At 46.7% G+C, this 18,530-nt stretch overlaps 1 protein-coding gene across 1 annotated transcript; it reads left to right on the top strand.

Annotated features, from left to right (window-relative positions):
• The first annotated feature begins 165 nt into the window (after nt 1-165).
• tbc1d8 (TBC1 domain family member 8) lies at nt 166-17,228 on the top strand. Its single transcript, XM_030343858.1, has 20 exons — nt 166-553; nt 2,412-2,522; nt 2,623-2,741; nt 2,911-3,139; nt 3,591-3,831; nt 5,849-6,056; nt 7,690-7,884; nt 8,398-8,553; nt 8,999-9,149; nt 10,895-11,109; nt 11,562-11,679; nt 11,912-12,197; nt 13,352-13,487; nt 13,814-13,912; nt 14,058-14,126; nt 14,379-14,631; nt 14,804-14,869; nt 15,233-15,319; nt 15,436-15,539; nt 15,723-17,228. Exons 1-20 carry the CDS (start codon nt 427-429, stop codon nt 16,107-16,109), a joined length of 3,357 nt encoding a protein of 1,118 aa, XP_030199718.1. The 5' UTR covers nt 166-426; the 3' UTR covers nt 16,110-17,228.
• The last annotated feature ends 1,302 nt before the right edge of the window (nt 17,229-18,530 follow it).

Below are 18,530 nucleotides of genomic sequence, written 5' to 3'. Positions count from 1 at the left end.
CAACAGTCCTATAAGTGATCAGACACCCATGAGTGATAATGGTTATACACATCTTATTATACATGCATGGTAATCATGATGCCGGTATCATGAGAATAAGCCAATCACAACCCGACCACGACTCCTCGCCCGGAACAGAGGGAATGAGAGCTTGGAGAAAATGCGGAAATAAGTCGCCACTGGCTGTTGTGTGTACTACTTACACACACCCATGGTTGACTGTACTTCTGCATACTAGACAACCACGGTCCACTTCCACAGAGGGCGTGAGTGAAACCATGAGCGGAGAAAGTGCATCACTGCGGGACGCCCAGAGCTCCGCAAACCGCGTCTCCTTCTCCCTTTAAATCCTCCGGTGGGTCTGTTTGTTTTTTAAACACCACAACACAGCATCGACCTGCCGGGTGTCCGGCCTGGCCGTGGATCATGTGGCTGAATCCAGAGGAAGTTTTGCTGAAAAACGCGCTGAAGCTTTGGGTGACGGAGAGAAGCAACGATTTCTTCCTCCTGCAGCGTCGCCGAGGACACGGAGACTCTGGGGGCAAACTCTCAGGTAAACAAACCAAGACAAAACCCTAACCAACACCCTTCTCATGTGGCCTCAGGGCCACCAAGCAAACACCTGGTCTTCTCACGATTATTGGCTACATTCTTCTCTACATTGTTGTCTGTCCCGCTTTCGGTGCTTTCCAGCCCCCCCCCCCCCCCCCCGCCGATGAGCGTTTATCTTCTGGGAGCTTTTACAGTTTTCCGTCTTGGGAACAGGATATATCACTATGTCTAAGGTAGGGGCGACTGTTATTGGGTCGTTGACTACCTGTTGATCAGGCGTGCGGGCGCGCGCGCGCGCGCGCGCGTGTGTGTGTGTGTGTGTGTGTGTGTGTGTGTGTGTGTGTGTGTGTGTGTGTGTGTGTGTGTGTGTGTGTGTGTGTGTGAGTGCGTGCTTGTGATCTTGTTCCACTCATCACATCCTCTGTGAATTTACCTTGCCGAGAAACTGAGGAACTTACTGACAACTTCCTATTATATTGTCCAAGCTCTAACCACCTACTGTACAGTACTGTTCTGGGACTTTCTGGGCTTTCCAGTGACATGTGAGCTGAGTTCAGGCCAGAGCAGCTTTATTACATAAAAACGTTATTACATTATTCTGTGATTCAGTTTCATCACTCTGCTACTATGGAAACCCCATCCCAGCTCTATAGGCTCTATACATAGGCTCTGTACTGTGCAACTAATTAGAGTACATTTGAACTCTCTACTTTTTCATTCTCTGAGTATGTTTCCACTCACTTTTATCTTAACTGTGTGACTATGACTCTGTCTGCACCTCTGATCGAGTCCCGGCCCGGAACCATTACAACAGGCTGATCTATTACCTGTACACACAAGGAAGGGAGTGCATGTGTGTGAAGATAACCACATACAGCTAGAGGGGTATTCTATGGTGCAGGAAAGGAACAAGAAACAACATATAAATCCTGTTGATGTGTGAGAAACAAAAGACCGGCTGGCTTCACATCTCCCTAGCTCCCACCGTCGACGTGGGAACGCCAGTGATCCCCAACATCTGGGACCCAAAACCTTGTACACTGGTAGACTGGACTGGAAATAGAGTGTAAACCGACATTATGTTGTTTAATATAGACATGTTCAAATGTAGTTCAACAGTTGGACTTTTTTGCAAACATACAGATTAGTTTAAGATTAGATTAGGTGTACTTTTTGTTTCCCAGACAGAACATTCGGATGCCACAGCAGCTAGAGGGGTATTCTATGGTGCAGGACTGTCAATACACATACTGTACTGTAGTTTAATATAATTTCGGCCCTATAAATACACATACTTTAAATATCACAGACCAGACCAGACTGGGAGCCGACAATTATCAAACGCATCATATTTCCAAGATGTTTTAAAGGTAGTAGTAGCAACGTTTGTAATAGTGGTCTCTTACACATGATCACAGTTCACATGAATGACCAGGACCTAGTTCAAACAATCAGATGTTCTTCTGCTTCTCAAACAATACTTAATTACTATCTCGAAAGTGTCAAGTATTTAATACTATTAGAGATCTTGATTAACAGTGCGGTGTGTTGACCGATGTCAGGAAATGCAAGGTTGAACGGTAAGGGACGGGGGGGGGGGGGGTATTTGCAAAGCGGAATTTGATGTTATTATTTTGTTTATTTCACTTTATTCTAATGTTTTTTTATTACTCCCCGCAAAAAGCAGTGGCTGTTATTAACTGAATGATCGCTAGCATTTCTATCAACATAAATAATAAAACATGTACCAAACTCTTTTGGTTGGTACCCAAAAAAGGGACTGTTTTGTCACCAAGCCCTAGATGATACCATTTCCTGTCCGGTGTGATTGTAACATCATATCCTGTGATTTATGGCAGGTCTCCTGGTGGGTGCGCTGGACACGATGCTGGACTCCAACGCCAGGGTCACGCCCTTCAGGATCCTCCACCAGATCCCCTCCTCCCAGGTCAGCTGGGTCATCGCTAGTGGTACGACCCGTCTATCTGTCTGCTACACCCATATTCCTGTTCATCTACGGTATTGACGGCCTGATGTAGTTGACTGCTGTCTGGGGGTTTTGTCCTCTAGGGGCCACCATAGAGGAGGTCAGCCGCCACTGGGACTGGCTGAACCACAATGTTCTCCACTTGCTCTCGGTTTTCGAGAACAAGGCCGACATCTCCAGCTTCGTTAAAGGGAAGGTCAAGGTGAGGTTGGACTGCAGGTGCAAACTTATTCTCATTAATCACACCCTGGTCACACCCAAACACAGTCTTCTCTGTTGGTACCAGAGGATTGTTACCTTGTCGTGACGGATGCTGTTGGTTTCCTCCTCGATATCCCTCGCCCTCTCCGCTCTCCTGTCCTCCTCTGCAGGGTCTGATAGCGCAGGAGGCGCGGGGTCGACAGACGGCCCAGGAGGAGGACCCGGAGCGCTTCCGGGAGGCGCTCCAGAAGTTCAAGCTGCACTTCGGCCTCCCGCCACAGGAGGTGCTGGTGGCGCAGTTCCCCTGCTGCTGCTGGAAGGGCCGGGTCCCACGCCAGGGCGTACTGTACCTCAGCACCAATCACATGGCATTCTACTCCTTCCTGCTGGGCAAGGAAGGTCTGTACCGCAACTATGTCCCCCCTAGCCTCCTTTGTAGAAACATGCTAATAAAACAAATATAAATAATTATTCAGAATCTGAATCATCATCCGAAATGTAAGTGCCAAGTGTACAAAGAGTTGATCGTGGTTCTTATATATAATAACTATAGATACAACTCGCTAGTACCACTAAGAGGCCTAAACTTTGACCTGCTGTAGTTCAATTAAATATGGTACCATTAATGTTTGACCTTAAACCTGTTTTAGTTCTATCATTTGCCACTGTAAGGAATGACCTTTGCTCTGCTGTAGCTTAATAAATCGTATCTCCACTGTAAAGATTTACCTTTGACCTGCTGTTGCGACATAAATCGTAGCCCCCACTGTAAGATTTGTCCTTTTGACCATTTATAGTGATATTAGCGACATTGTGAGGTTGACCTTCAACCCTTCTGCCCTCCCCGTAGTAAGGTTTGTGGTGCCGTGGGCGGAGGTGAGACGGGTGGAGCGTGTGTCCGCGGGCCTGATGACGGAGGTGGTGCGGGTGGGCACCAGGCAGCGGCAGCGGGACTTCTCCATGTTCCTGAACCTGGACGAGGCCTTCGGGCTCGTGGCCCAGCTGGCCGACATCGCCCTGCGGAGGCTGCTGGACAGCGAGGGTCTGGAGCTGGACCGCTCGCTGCAGCAGCCCACCCGCATGACCAAGAGGTGAGCGACTCTGCTACTGTCGTCGGGTCCGTACTGTACTGCCATCCAATCGCATCTGGGGTTGGACCGCTTGCTGCTGTTGCCATGAACGCACCTGAGATCCAGAGGTCACCGTCAGGTTTAATATAGTATGATGGCCTCACTAATCACAATCTATAATATAATCCAAGGTTGCAGACAAGGAGGAGGAGAGCGGTTGGTGTTGTCAGGTAAACCTGTGGTCAAAGTGTTTGGGAGGGAAGAGACGTTTGTTTCCAAGCATGATGACTCCCTGGAGTCTAGAGAAAACCAGCTCTTACATACGATGAACCTTTCCAAAGGATTGATTGTTTGTAAAAAAAAACAACACTTTTAATACGGACAGAGCATTGGGCTGTGCCGGGGTCAGCTGCAGTTGTTGAGCCTCTTCCCTGTGTGTTTATTCATTGTTGAGCTCTTTGGTTTGCTCTTCCGTTTCCTCCTTGTGTGTCGGGTGTCGTGCTGGTCGTAGAGGCCGTCTGACACTCATTGTTCAGGACGGGTTTATTATTAGATCTGTGGGATTCGTGACCGTATCCTGATCTAATGAAGGAACTCCCTGTCTGAGCTGGACAGACGGCCGAAGGTGTGAATAATTACATAGCCAAGAACAAGCATGTGTATGTCTGTCTGCGCAAAAGTCATAGTACTTTCTTTTATGACTATCAGCTGGTTGAGTCAAGTAGTGCAAAGAGCTACCTGTGGTCCAAACTTGTCCATAACTATTTGCATAGATCTGTGTCCTTGTGAAATTGGAGATCATTTTAAAATACCACCATCAGTTTAGTCATGGGGAACAACAGGAAACAGAATAGATTACACGATGGAGAGGAACTACCAAAGCACAGCTACATTGATTCAAATGTATTCTTAGCTACGGGAAGATGGGTGGATAACTGGTACTGTCTGCTCTCTATCAGCTGTTACTTCAGCTACAATCCATGGCTGAAACCTTCACAGCAACCCCACCTTGGTAATTAGTATGCACGTCTGGCCCTTAACCTAGTTAATAGTTTAGTTTCTCCAGTTTTCATCTGATACTCAGTCATGGGAGAGTGCCTTGTAGTTCTGCATTAACCCGGGCTTCCGCTTGTAGGGCATTCCTTCTGTCAATAATCATACATTTATTTTTGCATAAATAATTAATTTGCATATACATTTATACTACACTTAATGTGTATATACAAATATTTTCTGTGTATTCTTTGTAGTTTTATAATCTATTATATGTTTATTTATTATGTTAGGCTTCAATTCTCTACATCTTATTCCGACTCTAACTATAAACTTGTGTATTGGTTGTTTATCTGGAGTAGAAGGATTCTAGGGATATTTAGGTCACTTCCATGTTTAAAAATTTAACTTCTTTGCCCCCCCCCTTCCTTCCATGAGCTGTGGCTGGGGGTAGGGGTGTGTCCCGGGGTAGGGTTCTGTCCCGGGGCTCTGGGCCATGGTTCTTCTCTGCTCTCTAACTTATAAAACGTCAAGATGGATAGCGATGAGGGCCAAGGAATTACTTCTAGTTGGCAGAGATACAAAGTTGAGGGAGATCACTATAGTTGAATCTACTATATAAATACTGTTACTGTATCTACTGTTTATCTATTATAATTGTCTGCACTGCCGATAATACAAAAAAACAAAGGAGCAAAGCACTATCATGTTTTATAGTTGTGATTTTGTACTTTGTTTGTTCAGCCTCACTTGTTGTAGGACCCATTGGGTAAAAGCTGCTAAACGTCGAAATGTAATGTTTTCTACTACACCGGTGTGCTACAGTCTGAACAGAGGGGCGCTGGGGTGGCACATGCCCAACATTGGACCAGTCCCCCCGAGTGCCACCCCGTCTCAATCTGGCATATAAATAAAATGAGTTCCTTTTGTGGACTTTGTGTTTTCATTTTGTTTGTATGTGATCAAAGCCCAATGCAGCGTTTTATTTGGTCACAAACCGTTTGGTCTTAAGTATCCCGGGGCCTAACTCTCTGTCCCCCCCCAGGGTTCTGGAGGAGCAGGCTCTGAGGGAGTACGTCCTGGCTCTGTTCTGGCTGCCCCGGGCCGAGCGGCTCCGGGAGGTGGCCTCCTGCTCCGTGTGGGCCCCCCACGCCCGCGCGCACACGGCCGGGACGCTCTACACCACCGACAGCTACCTGGGCTTCTCCGGCCGGGGGGAGGGCCGCTGTCTGCTGCTCATACCCCTCTGTGAGGTACCTCAACCCTAGAACCCCCTTCACACTCCCTGCACCTGTCCCAAGCACCTGAAACCACTTATGACACGCAATAACTGTCTGAGGGACTTGGACACACTTATAACACACATGTAATACACCGTGCCCCTGTATGAGGTAGCTGTCCTATATACTCCCCTGCTATAACCCAATTTACCTCAGTCTGAGTTTCCTAAACACACCTGCTATTATAACACACCTTACTTTACCTCTGTCTGTAGTACCTACGACTGACCTTACCTCTGGCTGAAGTATCTAAACAAATCTGGACCATACCATACACCTGTTTCAGCTATCTAAACACACCTTACCTGGTTATAAACAACCTCTTGAGACTCAACGGTGCATCCCTAGATGTCAGAGCAACCCGTAAAGGTCACACAATCGTCACGGCATGATTTGTTCTAGATATGAACAGGGGTGGATAGTCAGGACATGGTGTGTGACCATTTTAAGTTTATTTCCTTGTCTGTAAGGTTATTTGTGTTCAGAGGCGTCTTGTCGGCCTTACTGGAAGTGGAGATTATTGTTTTCAGGAGATTATGGTTACTCATTTACCCGGTCTGCCCCACTTTCTCCCTCACAAACCAGTTTTTCTTCCCATGAGATTTCCCAAGGGGAAGTGATATATGTTTTATTTGCTGTATGAATAATACGGGTTGTTCAACAAACTGGTTAAAACCTAACACACAGTGGTTTTAAAAATGAAACACGGTGTCTCAGGTTTTGTCTGAAGTGAACTCTGTACCGGTGACAGATAGTCATCTAGGGGCATCAGTAGTCACACCTGGACGTTCACACATCCTTCTTAACACAGGATCTCTCTCGGTGTGCTAAACACACACACAGAGAGGAACACACGCCTCAGAAATGTGGGCACATAATTCCTATTTTATTAATGAAATGAATTATCGTTGTTGAAATCGATGTTGTATTATTACCCCAACATACCATATTTTACCGCACCATACCTTTAAATATGTTGACAATTAGAACATTCATAACATTAATTTTCTAATAAATGAATTTCAAGGCACCAAAGGGACTTTGGTGGCTTAGACAGCCATGCTGGTACAAAGTGTCCTGGACTTAGCTCCCCTACTGTTTTTTTTGTGACCAGTCTGTGCCAGGAGCTCGGTTAAACGGCTCATTAATGAAAAGCCCAACATACCTCATAAACACTTCACCAAATTGCTAGCCTGACATTGCCAGACCCGTTCTCAAATGAGTATTGGTCTGGAACCTCTCAGTACATTTTTGATTTAAAAGGGGCGTAATCAACTGTCAGAACCTGTGGCTCTGGACACAATTGATTAGACCTCCAACCATTCAGAGCAACCAAATGCGTTACATATAAACGCAACTGTCTCCTATAGGGCGCTCCCTGTATAGTCATCATATTAAACATAGTACATAAATGTTTGAGATTGGCCCGACCTAGTCCAGGTCTGCTGGAAATTGGTCTGAATTTGAGCTGGGGGCCAGAAGCATGTGCCAGAGTAAGTAGGAACTCCCCAGCACCCACAGTAGGGAAAAAGAGAAACCATGAGAAGGAAGAGCCAAGGGAAGGAACCCCTCCTTTAAGCACTTTCCTGATGTCTGTTGTGACCAGGTGCTGTCGATAGAGAAGGCCGAGAGCTCCAGCCCGCTGCCCAACCCGGTGATAGTGAGCATTCGAAGTAAGAAGGCCTTCCAGTTCATCGAGCTGCAGGACAGAGACGACCTGGTGGTCAGCCTCAACGACCGGCTCAGAGCGCTGCAGTGGAAACACTCCATGTATGCCAACAAACCTGCCCGGAAACCACTGGTACGTACACAACACAGCTTCCTCCCTCTGAGTGAAGTATAGTGGGTACTACTGTTCTAGGTATGGAACATAGCATTATTTAAGGAAATTGCATGATTCTTTTCCTTGTGGTTTTCCATTTAGTAAAGTTCCTCAGGGTACGCTTTTAATAAGGTTTAGGTTTTTTAGGTCCCCTTATTGTCTCCCTATTGAAATAGTTGTGAATCAATTGTAATAGTGCCTCTTAATCACAGTTACAGTCTCAAAGGGCTTCATGGGCCCCACATTATATACAACACTCTCTTACCCTAAGTCTGAAAATTGTGAACGATAATTATACTATATTATATAAGTTACAATACATATACAGACCTCGCAAAATGTGACCTTAAAAGGTGTTTTTGCATGATTAATAAAATGACAAAATCCTGTTTTTGTGAATCAAACTTAAGAGATTCCAACCAATTTATAAAGTCTGCCAAACCCTATAGGCAACCCTTGAGACCATCTCTGAGCCTGGTGTTTCCCTTCCAGAGCCCCCAGACACCCTACTACACCTTCTACTATGACACGGGCTGCTCCGACGAGGAGGAGGTGGAGGAGCAGGTGCTGCGCAACACCGTCAACACAGAGGCCCTTATGACCGCCTTCAACCACGGGCTCCATGGAGATAACAACCTCCACAGCAAGGTACACACTCCTTTACCAAGAGTCCTCCATGGAAACCCAGTGGGGCCGCGTGTCGAAGGATTAGACTGACCCGGACTGGTTTTATTTGTGTATGCGTTCTATTTTTCTGATCGTATCTAATCTACAAATGTGGAGGGTGAGTGGAGAGGGTGGATGAGGGGCAGGTTGGATGACGGTGTGCATCGAAGGCCCATGGGTGTGTAACTGTCCATAGTGGATGGGAGGGGGGGGGGGGGTTGGTCTACCTGGCACTAATCCAATCTAGACTCATCTAGACGAGTGTAGTCTAATTCTAATATCGATTTGATTGTAATTCTCACAGGAAAGCTATTACCTGATTTGAATGCTGATCACATGGCATTCATGTGTGTTTGTTTGTATGTGTGTAATAATGGTTCAATATATGTGTGTATTAATATACGTGTGCAAATGATTGTTTGTGCAGAGTATGGAGGAGCGTCTGCTGCAGCTGTGGGAGGATCACTTCAGTGAGTTCGGACGCGGCGTCCACATGTTCCGCACCGACAGGATGGACAGGCTGGTTGCTATGGGGATCCCAGACTCACTGAGAGGAGACCTTTGGATGACCCTATCTGGTAACAGCTGCTGCTTGTGTGTGTGAGTGTGTGTGTGTGTGTGTGTGTGTGTGTGTGTGTGTGTGTGTGTGTGTGTGTGTGTGTGTGTGTGTGTGTGTGTGTGTGTGTGTGTGTGTGTGTGTGTGTGTGTGTGTGTGTGTGTGTGTGTGTGTGTGTCGTACCAGATGATCGCTGATCAGGTGTAAAGAAGGTGTGTGTGCATAGCTTATTTATTTTTCATGGACATGTGTATTTGCACACACACAAAAACACACATTGGGTCAACTTTCCGTGTGTGTGTGTGTGTGTGTGTGTGAACGCCCATGTGTGCACTCGGTTTCTCATCTCTTCTAACCCTATTTAAAATAGATTAAAAAAAAATACTTTTTGGGCTGAGAGCTCGAGGCAGGAGGCGCAACTTTGTGATGCTTTTTTAGTAGCCGTCGTGTATAAGCGTTATAAAGAGCGATGTTGTGTGTGAAGTGCACCACACAACGTGGCCTTATACAGTACTATACGTGTCTGAAAAGCAGAACCCTCTTTCGGACGCAGCCATCAACTTCGACAACTAGATATGTTCGTCCACTTATGCACACACACTCTTCCACACCGGGGTCCCTTGAAAAGTATTCTAAAATGCATTTTTGCGGCTACCAAATGATGCTACCTGCGTTTGGAACTGTTAGGCGAAGACACTGCCACTTCATCAAAAGTCTCTCTCCGTGCCCCCATCTCTTCATCTTTCTGTATCTGTCTCTCTCTCTTTCTCTCCTTCGTCCTCTATCTCTTTCTCTACATTACTATCTTCAAGTAGAATCTTCCTGTGTGTGGGTACGTGTGTGTGGATATTCCCATGCTGTGAGTTGTGCAATAAAGTAGACTTTGGTTTCTATGGAGATGGATCATGTCGGGACATGACTCTGTACACCTGATGTCATCCAAAAAAAACCTGAATAGCAGCATTAAGCATATGGTAGGGAGAGGGGCTGCTCTGCCTCTAAAACCGCTGCTTATCAAGTGTTGTTCGTCAGGTGTTGCTTAGCAACCAGTATCTGATTTCTTTACACAGTTAAAAACACTCGTCCCTTGTCGTCCTTTGGTTATTTATTCACAGAACGTTGGATACTTTAAGCAGGTCTACAATGTTATAAACACAGCGTGGTGACGTGGTTAAGTCAAGTCAATTGTAATAGCGCCTCAACAGCACAGTTACAGTCTCAAAGGGCTTCATGGGCCCCACATTATATACAACACTCTCTTACCCTAAGTCTCTCTTAGATTCAAAGGCAAAACTCCCCTGACCCAGAGGGAAGAAACCTTGAGAAGGAACACAGACGAGAACGGTTAGGAGGGCAATAGCTGCCATAAGAGGCAGACACGTACTGACATGTAAAACGTAATGCATAGCGAGCAAAAACAACTAAGATAACGTTGTGAGAACATGTTGTCATGGTGTCAGAATGTCATGAATGTGAACTAGTCTGTCTGTCTGGCAGACTGAAAGAGTCATCAAGAAGAACCAAACCCTGACATGCCTTCAAGAAGAGAAGACTCCCCCTGTAGGTCAAACATGCTATTGCATTCGTCGCCTGTAACTGGCTGACACGGTTACATACTGTTAAGGCGCCGATGTGACACACCCGTCCCCGCAAAGACGCGGTCAAGGTTTCATTTGTATGGAGTGAGTGACAGTGTGTTTCCGGGTGTTGTTCGGCCCAGGCCGGCCCATGTGTTCTCGGTAAGGAACGGTGTGTTCCTGTGTGCAGGCGCGGTGACGGAGCTGGCCTCCCACCAGGGTTACTACACCGACCTGGTGCAGCGGGCCATGGGCCAGAGCACCCTGGCCACAGAGGAGATCGAGAGGGACCTCCACCGCTCCCTCCCTGACCACCCCGCCTTCCAGAACCCCACCGGCATCGCCGCCCTCCGGAGGGTGCTCACCGCCTATGCCCACCGCAACCCCAAGATCGGATACTGCCAGGTAGACCACCCCCCCGCCCCTCCCATCCACTATGGACAGTTACACCCCCATGGGACTTCGATGCACACCGTCATCCAACCTGCCCCTCATCCACCCTCTCCACTCACCCTCCACATCCACCCTCTATACCCAACCCCCACATCCAAACAACTACACACCCAACCTCCTGCCCCCCACATCCATCCTTCTGCACATCATGCACCTCTCACAACTGACCTCTAATCCAACTTGTGCTGACCTTATGACCTCCGTGTCCCTAGTCTATGAAGACCCACCTTGTGCTGACCTTATGACCTATGTGTCTCTAGTCTATGAACACCCACCTTGTGCTGACCTTATGACCTCTGTGTCTCTAGTCTATGAAGACCAGCCTTGTGCTGACCTTATGACCTCTGTGTCTCTAGTCAATGAACACCCCCCTTGTGCTGACCTTGTGACCTCTGTGTCGCTAGTCTATGAACATCGTGGCGTCGGTGCTGCTGCTGTACTGCCGGGAGGAGGAGGCCTTCTGGCTGTTGGTCGCTGTCTGTGAGAGGATGCTGCCCGACTATTTCAACCGCAGGGTCATAGGTGAGGGGTCAGGGGTCAAACTCACACAAAGAAACACAGTAAACAAGTTTAACAAACATTACATGCATTTTGTTCAATTAGTTAAGTTAGATTATTCTACTGGTGGACAATGGGAGATGCCCGGTACAACCACAGCTTACTACTGGTTATAATAGGAGTTTGAACATAGTAGTGTGTCCGTGCCAGAGGTCTGTGTCCCTGGCCTGACCTCTGATCTCTGTGACCCCTACAGGAGCCCAGGTTGACCAGTCTGTGTTTGAGGAGCTGATCCGGGAGCGTCTCCCTGAGCTGGCGGAGCAGATCCCGGACCTGTCGTCGCTGTCGTCCCTGTCCCTGTCCTGGTTCCTCACCCTTTTCCTCAGTGTGCTGCCCTTCCCCAGCGCCCTCTGCGTGCTGGACTGCTTCTTCTCCCAGGGCATCCAGGCTGTCTTCCAGCTGGGCCTGGCTGTGATGCAGGCAAACGCGTCACAGCTCAGTGCCAGCTCCGATGAGGGACAAGCCCTCATGGTGCTCAGCAGGTAACTCCATCGTGATTTAAACCGCGGTCTAAGCTTGTTAGACTGTCAAACAGGCTATTACAGAACATAGTATTTTTCTTTGTGATTATTGTTAATATTTCCTTCAAGATTAATTAAGAACTCTGCCCAAGCATTAAGAGTCACCTGTATGTGGGAGGAGCTTAACGTCTGATATTATTACACCTGTATGGGAGGAGCTAAAGTCTGATATTATAACACCTTTATGTGGGAGGTGCTTAACGTCCGATATTATAACACCTGTATATGGGAGGAGCTAAGAGCTGACATTATGACACCGGTATGTGGGAGGAGCTTAACGTCTGATATTATAACACCTGTATGTGCGAGGAGCTTAACTTCTGATATTAAAACACCTGTCTGAGGGAGGAGCTTAAGAGCTGTTATTATAACACCTGTATGTGGGAGGAGCTTAAGAGCTGATATTATAACACCTGTATGTGGGAGGAGCTTAAAGGCTGATATTATAACACCTGTCTGTCGGAGGAGCTTAAAGGAGCATTTCACCGGTGGAGGCATGAATATGTATTGAAATTGGGTCCTATATGTAGTTGAATAATAATTTGGGGCCGTCTTCACTGAGAAAAGGCAGAAAGTGACTTTTTGGCGCTTGTGGATTGAAGACAACAACTCCCACCATGCACCACGATGCGCAGCTTCGCTGGCCACTCCTGCTGATCTAGATCAGCGGGTCCCACCCCCTTGTGCTTGTAGTCTTACGAGAATCCTCCCCTCTTACACTTCCTATTTAATTCTACGCAAAAATCGTCATATTGCGTCATCTTAAACAGGAAGTGTTGGAGATCGATACGGATCTCTCCAGTCCCACCAGAAAATAAGGGAATGATGCACGACCATTCAAAAATATGAGTGGTATTCTAATGATACAAAGCTTAATGGAAATGGGTGAAGTTTCCCTTTAAGAGCTGATATTATAACAGCTGTCTGTGGGAGGAGCTTAACATCTGACATTTTAATACCTGTATGTTGGTGGAGCTTAACATCTGATATTATAACAACTATATGTGGGAGGATCTTAAGAGCTGATATAACACCTTTCTGTGGAAGGAGCTGATATTATAACACCTCTGTATGTGGGAGGAGCTTATAACACCTGTCCTGTTTGGTGGGTTTAGTTTTCTGGACCAGGTGAAGCTTGAGGAGGAGCCGGTTTCTCCACCTCTTTCACCACCTGCGATGGAGGAGAACAGCATCATCATCTCCCCCACTAGACCCCCCGTCATCACAGACCTCCTCATCGACTCCTACCAGGTAGCACTCGACTCCTCCATCCGGAATGTGATAGGATTCAGTCTCACTTTTAGGTTGGCTTAGAATCACAAACGGGTAGAGTACATTTACTGCACAAATACTGCTGTGTACATATGTCTTGATTAAGCACTTTTATTTTATTGACCCGTATCAACATATATATATGTAAATTATTAGATAAATACACTCATTTTTAAACGTTTTGTTGTTCTAATTATGTGTACTGCTGTTGGTTGGAGCACAGTTCTTTTTTCTTTTGATCTTGTTGTGTTTCATTTAGATTGCATTGTGTGTGTTCTGACTGTGGTGTGTTTGTGTGTCACCAGAAATTCGGAGATCTGTCGGTGAGACAGCTAGAGAGACTCCGGTGTCGACACAGAATCCTCGTTCTGCAGGCCCATGAAGACACCAGCAAAGAGAACACAGTAGGACTTCCTCCTCCTCCTGTTCCATCTCTCTCTTCTTCCATCTCCTCTGTTATCCTCCTCTTCTTCACTCACTTTCCATTCTGACTCTCGTATGGTTGACCTGGCCCAATAAAGCACTGAACTCCTCCTCCCCCCCCACCAGCTGAGGGTCGTAACCCCTGAGGTGTCCATCTCCCCTGAGGACCTGGCTGACCTCTACGACCTCTTCAAGGTACTGTTTCTGTTCCCATACATTATATGAAGGAAACCAGATCACTTAAATAATAGATCAATTAACTATCTTCTTCAGGGGGAACAATGCTTCACAGCGACAAGGGTCAATGTAAACCCCATTTGTGTAGGTCTGTATTGATGTATTTGTGTATTTATTGTAAGTACAATTCTCTCTTCCCTCTCTACGTCTCCTCCTCTCTCTACTTATATCCATCTATCTCTCCATCTCCTCCCTCCTCATCCCCCCCAGACAGAGCACTTCATCACCCTCTACTGGGGGGAGGGCGGTGGTGCAGCGCTGGCTCTACAGCACCATGACCCGGGGAGGCCCTACCAGGAGCAGTACCGTCTGGGCCGCGCCCAGTTCCAGAGCCTGTACGGCCTGCTGGTGCCCTGGCTGTGTGAGCAGCAGCACAGCGACACCGTGGCCAACCGCACCTTCAACCTGCTGGACCAGGACAAGGACAACCTCGTCACCTTCAGAGAGTTTGCCGGCTGGCTCGGTAAGTTAGCCTGCGGTGTAGGCATGTTAGACTGCCGGCTAGATATATAAGCTTGTTGCTGGCTGACATTAGCTGGCTGGCTAGTTTAGCCTGTTGACTTTGAAAGATATGAATGCTGCATCAATATGACCAATGCTACTTGTGTGCTTAAGTTGCTCTATTTCTTTTTCAGACACACTTTACTGCGAGGATCTGAACGAGAGGATAAGACTGCTCTACTGCCTACACATTCCACCAGGTAACCCTCCCAACAGATTACATCCCACCGGTTAACACACTCAACCAGGTAACACACACTTCATCATGTATCACTATCCCATCAGGTAACAGAGTCCATAATGTATCAGTATCCACAGGTTAACACACACACAACCGGGTAACACACTCCATCATGTATCACTATCCATGGTATAACACACACTCCATCGGGTAACAGACTCAACTAGGTAACACAGTCCACCAGGTAATACACAACACCAGGTAACACATTTCCGGATTCCGACTTCAGACGTGTTGTGTGTAGATCCTGGAAAGGAGATAACCTTGTGTGTGTGTGTGTGTGTGTGTGTGTGTGTGTGTGTGTGTGTGTGTTTTCTCCCAGCGCTGACTGAGACGGAGGAAGACTGCCGTGGGATGAAGGGTCCCGTGGTGTCCACCAACAGACCGCTGTATGTGGACCGTCCCCCAGGTATGTCGACTGGAATAATAACATTGACTTGTGAATGACTGAATGAGCCGTCGCTGTGCTGTCTGAACCAAACCCCTTCTTGATGGCCGCTCTGTTTACTGCCGTCCCGTGGGCAGTGGTATCAGAGGAGGTGACAGACTACCAGGAGCAACTGAAGCGCATGTTGAAGGACCTAATGAAGGAGAAGGATGCGGAAAAACCACTTCCACTCATGAACCAGGTATATCACACTACTTCACAATAAAAGCAACAATTTCCTCATTCAACACACTAACCACGTAATAGCCTTTCACAATAAAAGCACACACTCCACTCATTACTCAGATGCAAAACCTTTTTTTTTCATTTCACAATAAAAGTTCACACATCTTTCTGATCATGTGACCTTCCTTTTCCGGCCCAGCGTGAGTTCATCCAGTTCTGCAAGACGTTGTACAGCATGTTCCACGGTGACCCCGGCGAGAGCGAGCTCTTCCAGGCCATCGCCACGGTTACAAGCCTGGTGCTGCAGATCGGCGAGGTGGGCCACCGCGGGCGCCACCGCCTGGGGTCGGAGGTCAGCGACCAGGGAGAGGCGGGGCTTGGACAGGAAGTGGCAGTGACCCAGCAGGAGGAGGGGGAGGGGGAGCAGGACTGGATGGTGAGCTTCGCCCAGATCCTGGCCTCCCTGCTGACTGAAGCCCCTCTGGTGTTCTTCTTTGAGAAGCCTGTGGACCTGGCGGCTAAGATCTCCCAGGCCAAGGAGGTCCAGTACCACCAGAGGGCCGCCATACTGGCCCTCAATCGCTGAGCCAATCATCTCGCCGATCGCTGGAACCTTCCGTGGTAGGACCCCGTCGGAGGCCACACCTAGCCGACCAATCCAACGCTGAGAGTAAACCTAGCCTGCATCATGTAGCAAAGACCCCTGGTCTTGAATGTGTTCTGGAGGGTTGACCATCCAGAGGCCATTTGGGGAGCTGGCGGCTGCTAGGTGGGAGCTAGGGCTGCAAAATGGCTAGAGTTTCGGAGCTCAGCTGTGGAGCTCCAACAATACAAACATGGAAAGATACTGAATACAACCAAATATACAACTCCTGTTCAATGCCCGAGTATTGGTGCCTTCTACTGGGATTGCCCTCATTAGGGTATGCTTCATCGGTTGTGTAAAGAAGGGTTCCTTGGGTCTTAAATTGGTCCAGTTAGTATTTCTAAAGTGTGCCACTCCAGTGTGCATAACTCTGGGAAGGTTTGACGACAGAACAGTGACTTAATTTAAACTAAAGCCCTTGAATCCATCCCATCATGTCCCTGCTACGTCCACCAATCAGAAAACAGTACACAACTAACGCTACTGCTGAATGTGAAACAAATTAGCTTTCATTTTTGCCACTTTTTAAGAAACAAGCTGAGATGATACACACCAAATGTCAGGATATTATATTACTATATTTTGTACTCTAATTGTTTTCCTTTTTAATGCCTTCTACCTGTTTTACATAATGTAAATCAACATATACCGCCTGCATCTCCCTGACAAAACGGGAACAATTACTCTCCTACATTGCCTAATCTTCATCTAGACCAGGGTTCAGTGTTTATCATTCATATATTTACTGCCAAATGTTGCGGTTGTGCCTGAGAAGAAAGCTGTGATACTGAATCTGTGCCTGTTAGTCCGTCTGCTGGTTCCATGTGTCAAAATGTTCTTTTGAGGACAATTCAAACTGAACAACGGCAATGAGCTCTCCTGTGCCTGATAACTTTACGAGTATTTATTCCCTTAACTACTTTGACTAGTAGGACAATAATGGGAACGCCTCATCATGGAACACAATCATGTCAAGAATGGTTAGTGATACTACGACCTCAGCTAGATTGTCAAAAATGTCACATGTGTTGTTACACAATAAAACAAACCGAAAATCATTCCCATGTTCGTGCTGTGTTATAAGTTGGTTTGCTAATATATTTCCTCAAAGTAGCATAAAATGATAATAGGACATTAGTATTTAGTTGATACATATACAGTACACAGTCAATTCGCTCAATTAGCTGTATTTTTGTTCTGTATCTGTATTTAGTTCAAGCCTGGGTAAAACACTGCAAAGCTTCGGACCACAAAGAACAGGAATGAAAAGTCTTGATTGCGTGTCTGACAATTCAGATTTAAATTGACAACGACAACAATGACCATGTGTAGGGGGTTAGTGAAAATATTAATAAACTCCTACAATGAAGACGTATCGATATCCTTCAGTGTGCTCCACTAATTGTCGTTGGATTTCAGGTGCTATACTGGTCAGGAGATAGATAGTGGAGCATAGAGTAAGCATGCTATGCTGCATCTGATTAGGGTGAAGCCGAAGTACATTGTATATGTTGAGGAGAAACACAGCGATGGATCCATTCTTCCAGGGATGGTTATGAGTGCAATGGATGAGGTGTTGAAGCAAAACAAGGAACTCTCCATCTCTTTGGTTAAAATGTATATCATGAAAATATGACATTTCATAATTCTCAGCAAGTGCGGTGACAAGCCACAAGCCGGCCCTATATATATATTATATATATATATATACACCATCCTGTCTTCAAAAATGACGGTAGACCACAACGCCTGCGGCCACCTGCATTTTCTTAACTTAATAGAAAATAGACTACTCTTTAAATTAGGGTTAGCCACTATGTGTGGCTTACCCTAGAGGAGAATGTGTGTGTGTGTGTGTGTGTGTGTGTGTGTGTGTGTGTGTGTGTGTGTGTGTGTGTGTGTGTGTGTGTGTGTGTGTGTGTGTGTGTTCGCGCATTAGCTAAACAATCATTGCTGCAGTGAGTAAAAGATGAGTGAAAAATAAAATGGCAAATGTAACCTGGTCTTTTAACATGTGTGGCAGAAGTTCAATATCTGGCGCATCTTCAGATAACATACGTGGTTCTCTTAAGCCCAGTTCAGACCAAAGATTCACCTTGCAACGGCTTGCAACTCGCAACGCCTTGCAACGCCTTGCAACACCTTGCAACGAGACGGGCTGCGACGTTCTAAAACTGGGCAGTTCACACCGGCTGCAACGCGCTGCAACGGGCTGCGACGCTAGGTGGTTTCCATAGCAACTGTGAACGCTCTGGCACATGCTGAGAGCCGCAACATCATCATTTGCGTAGGTTAGGTTAGATTAGTTAAGGTTTGCAATTAGTTTTATTTTTATTTTACTTGAGAGTAGGCTAGAGTTAC

The sequence above is a fragment of the Gadus morhua genome, chromosome 20 (genome assembly GCF_902167405.1).
Source record: "Gadus morhua chromosome 20, gadMor3.0, whole genome shotgun sequence".
Classification (NCBI taxonomy): domain Eukaryota; kingdom Metazoa; phylum Chordata; class Actinopteri; order Gadiformes; family Gadidae; genus Gadus; species Gadus morhua.
The sequence above is the reverse complement of the archived record's forward strand: the minus strand, read 5'-3'. Positions and strand labels throughout refer to the sequence as shown.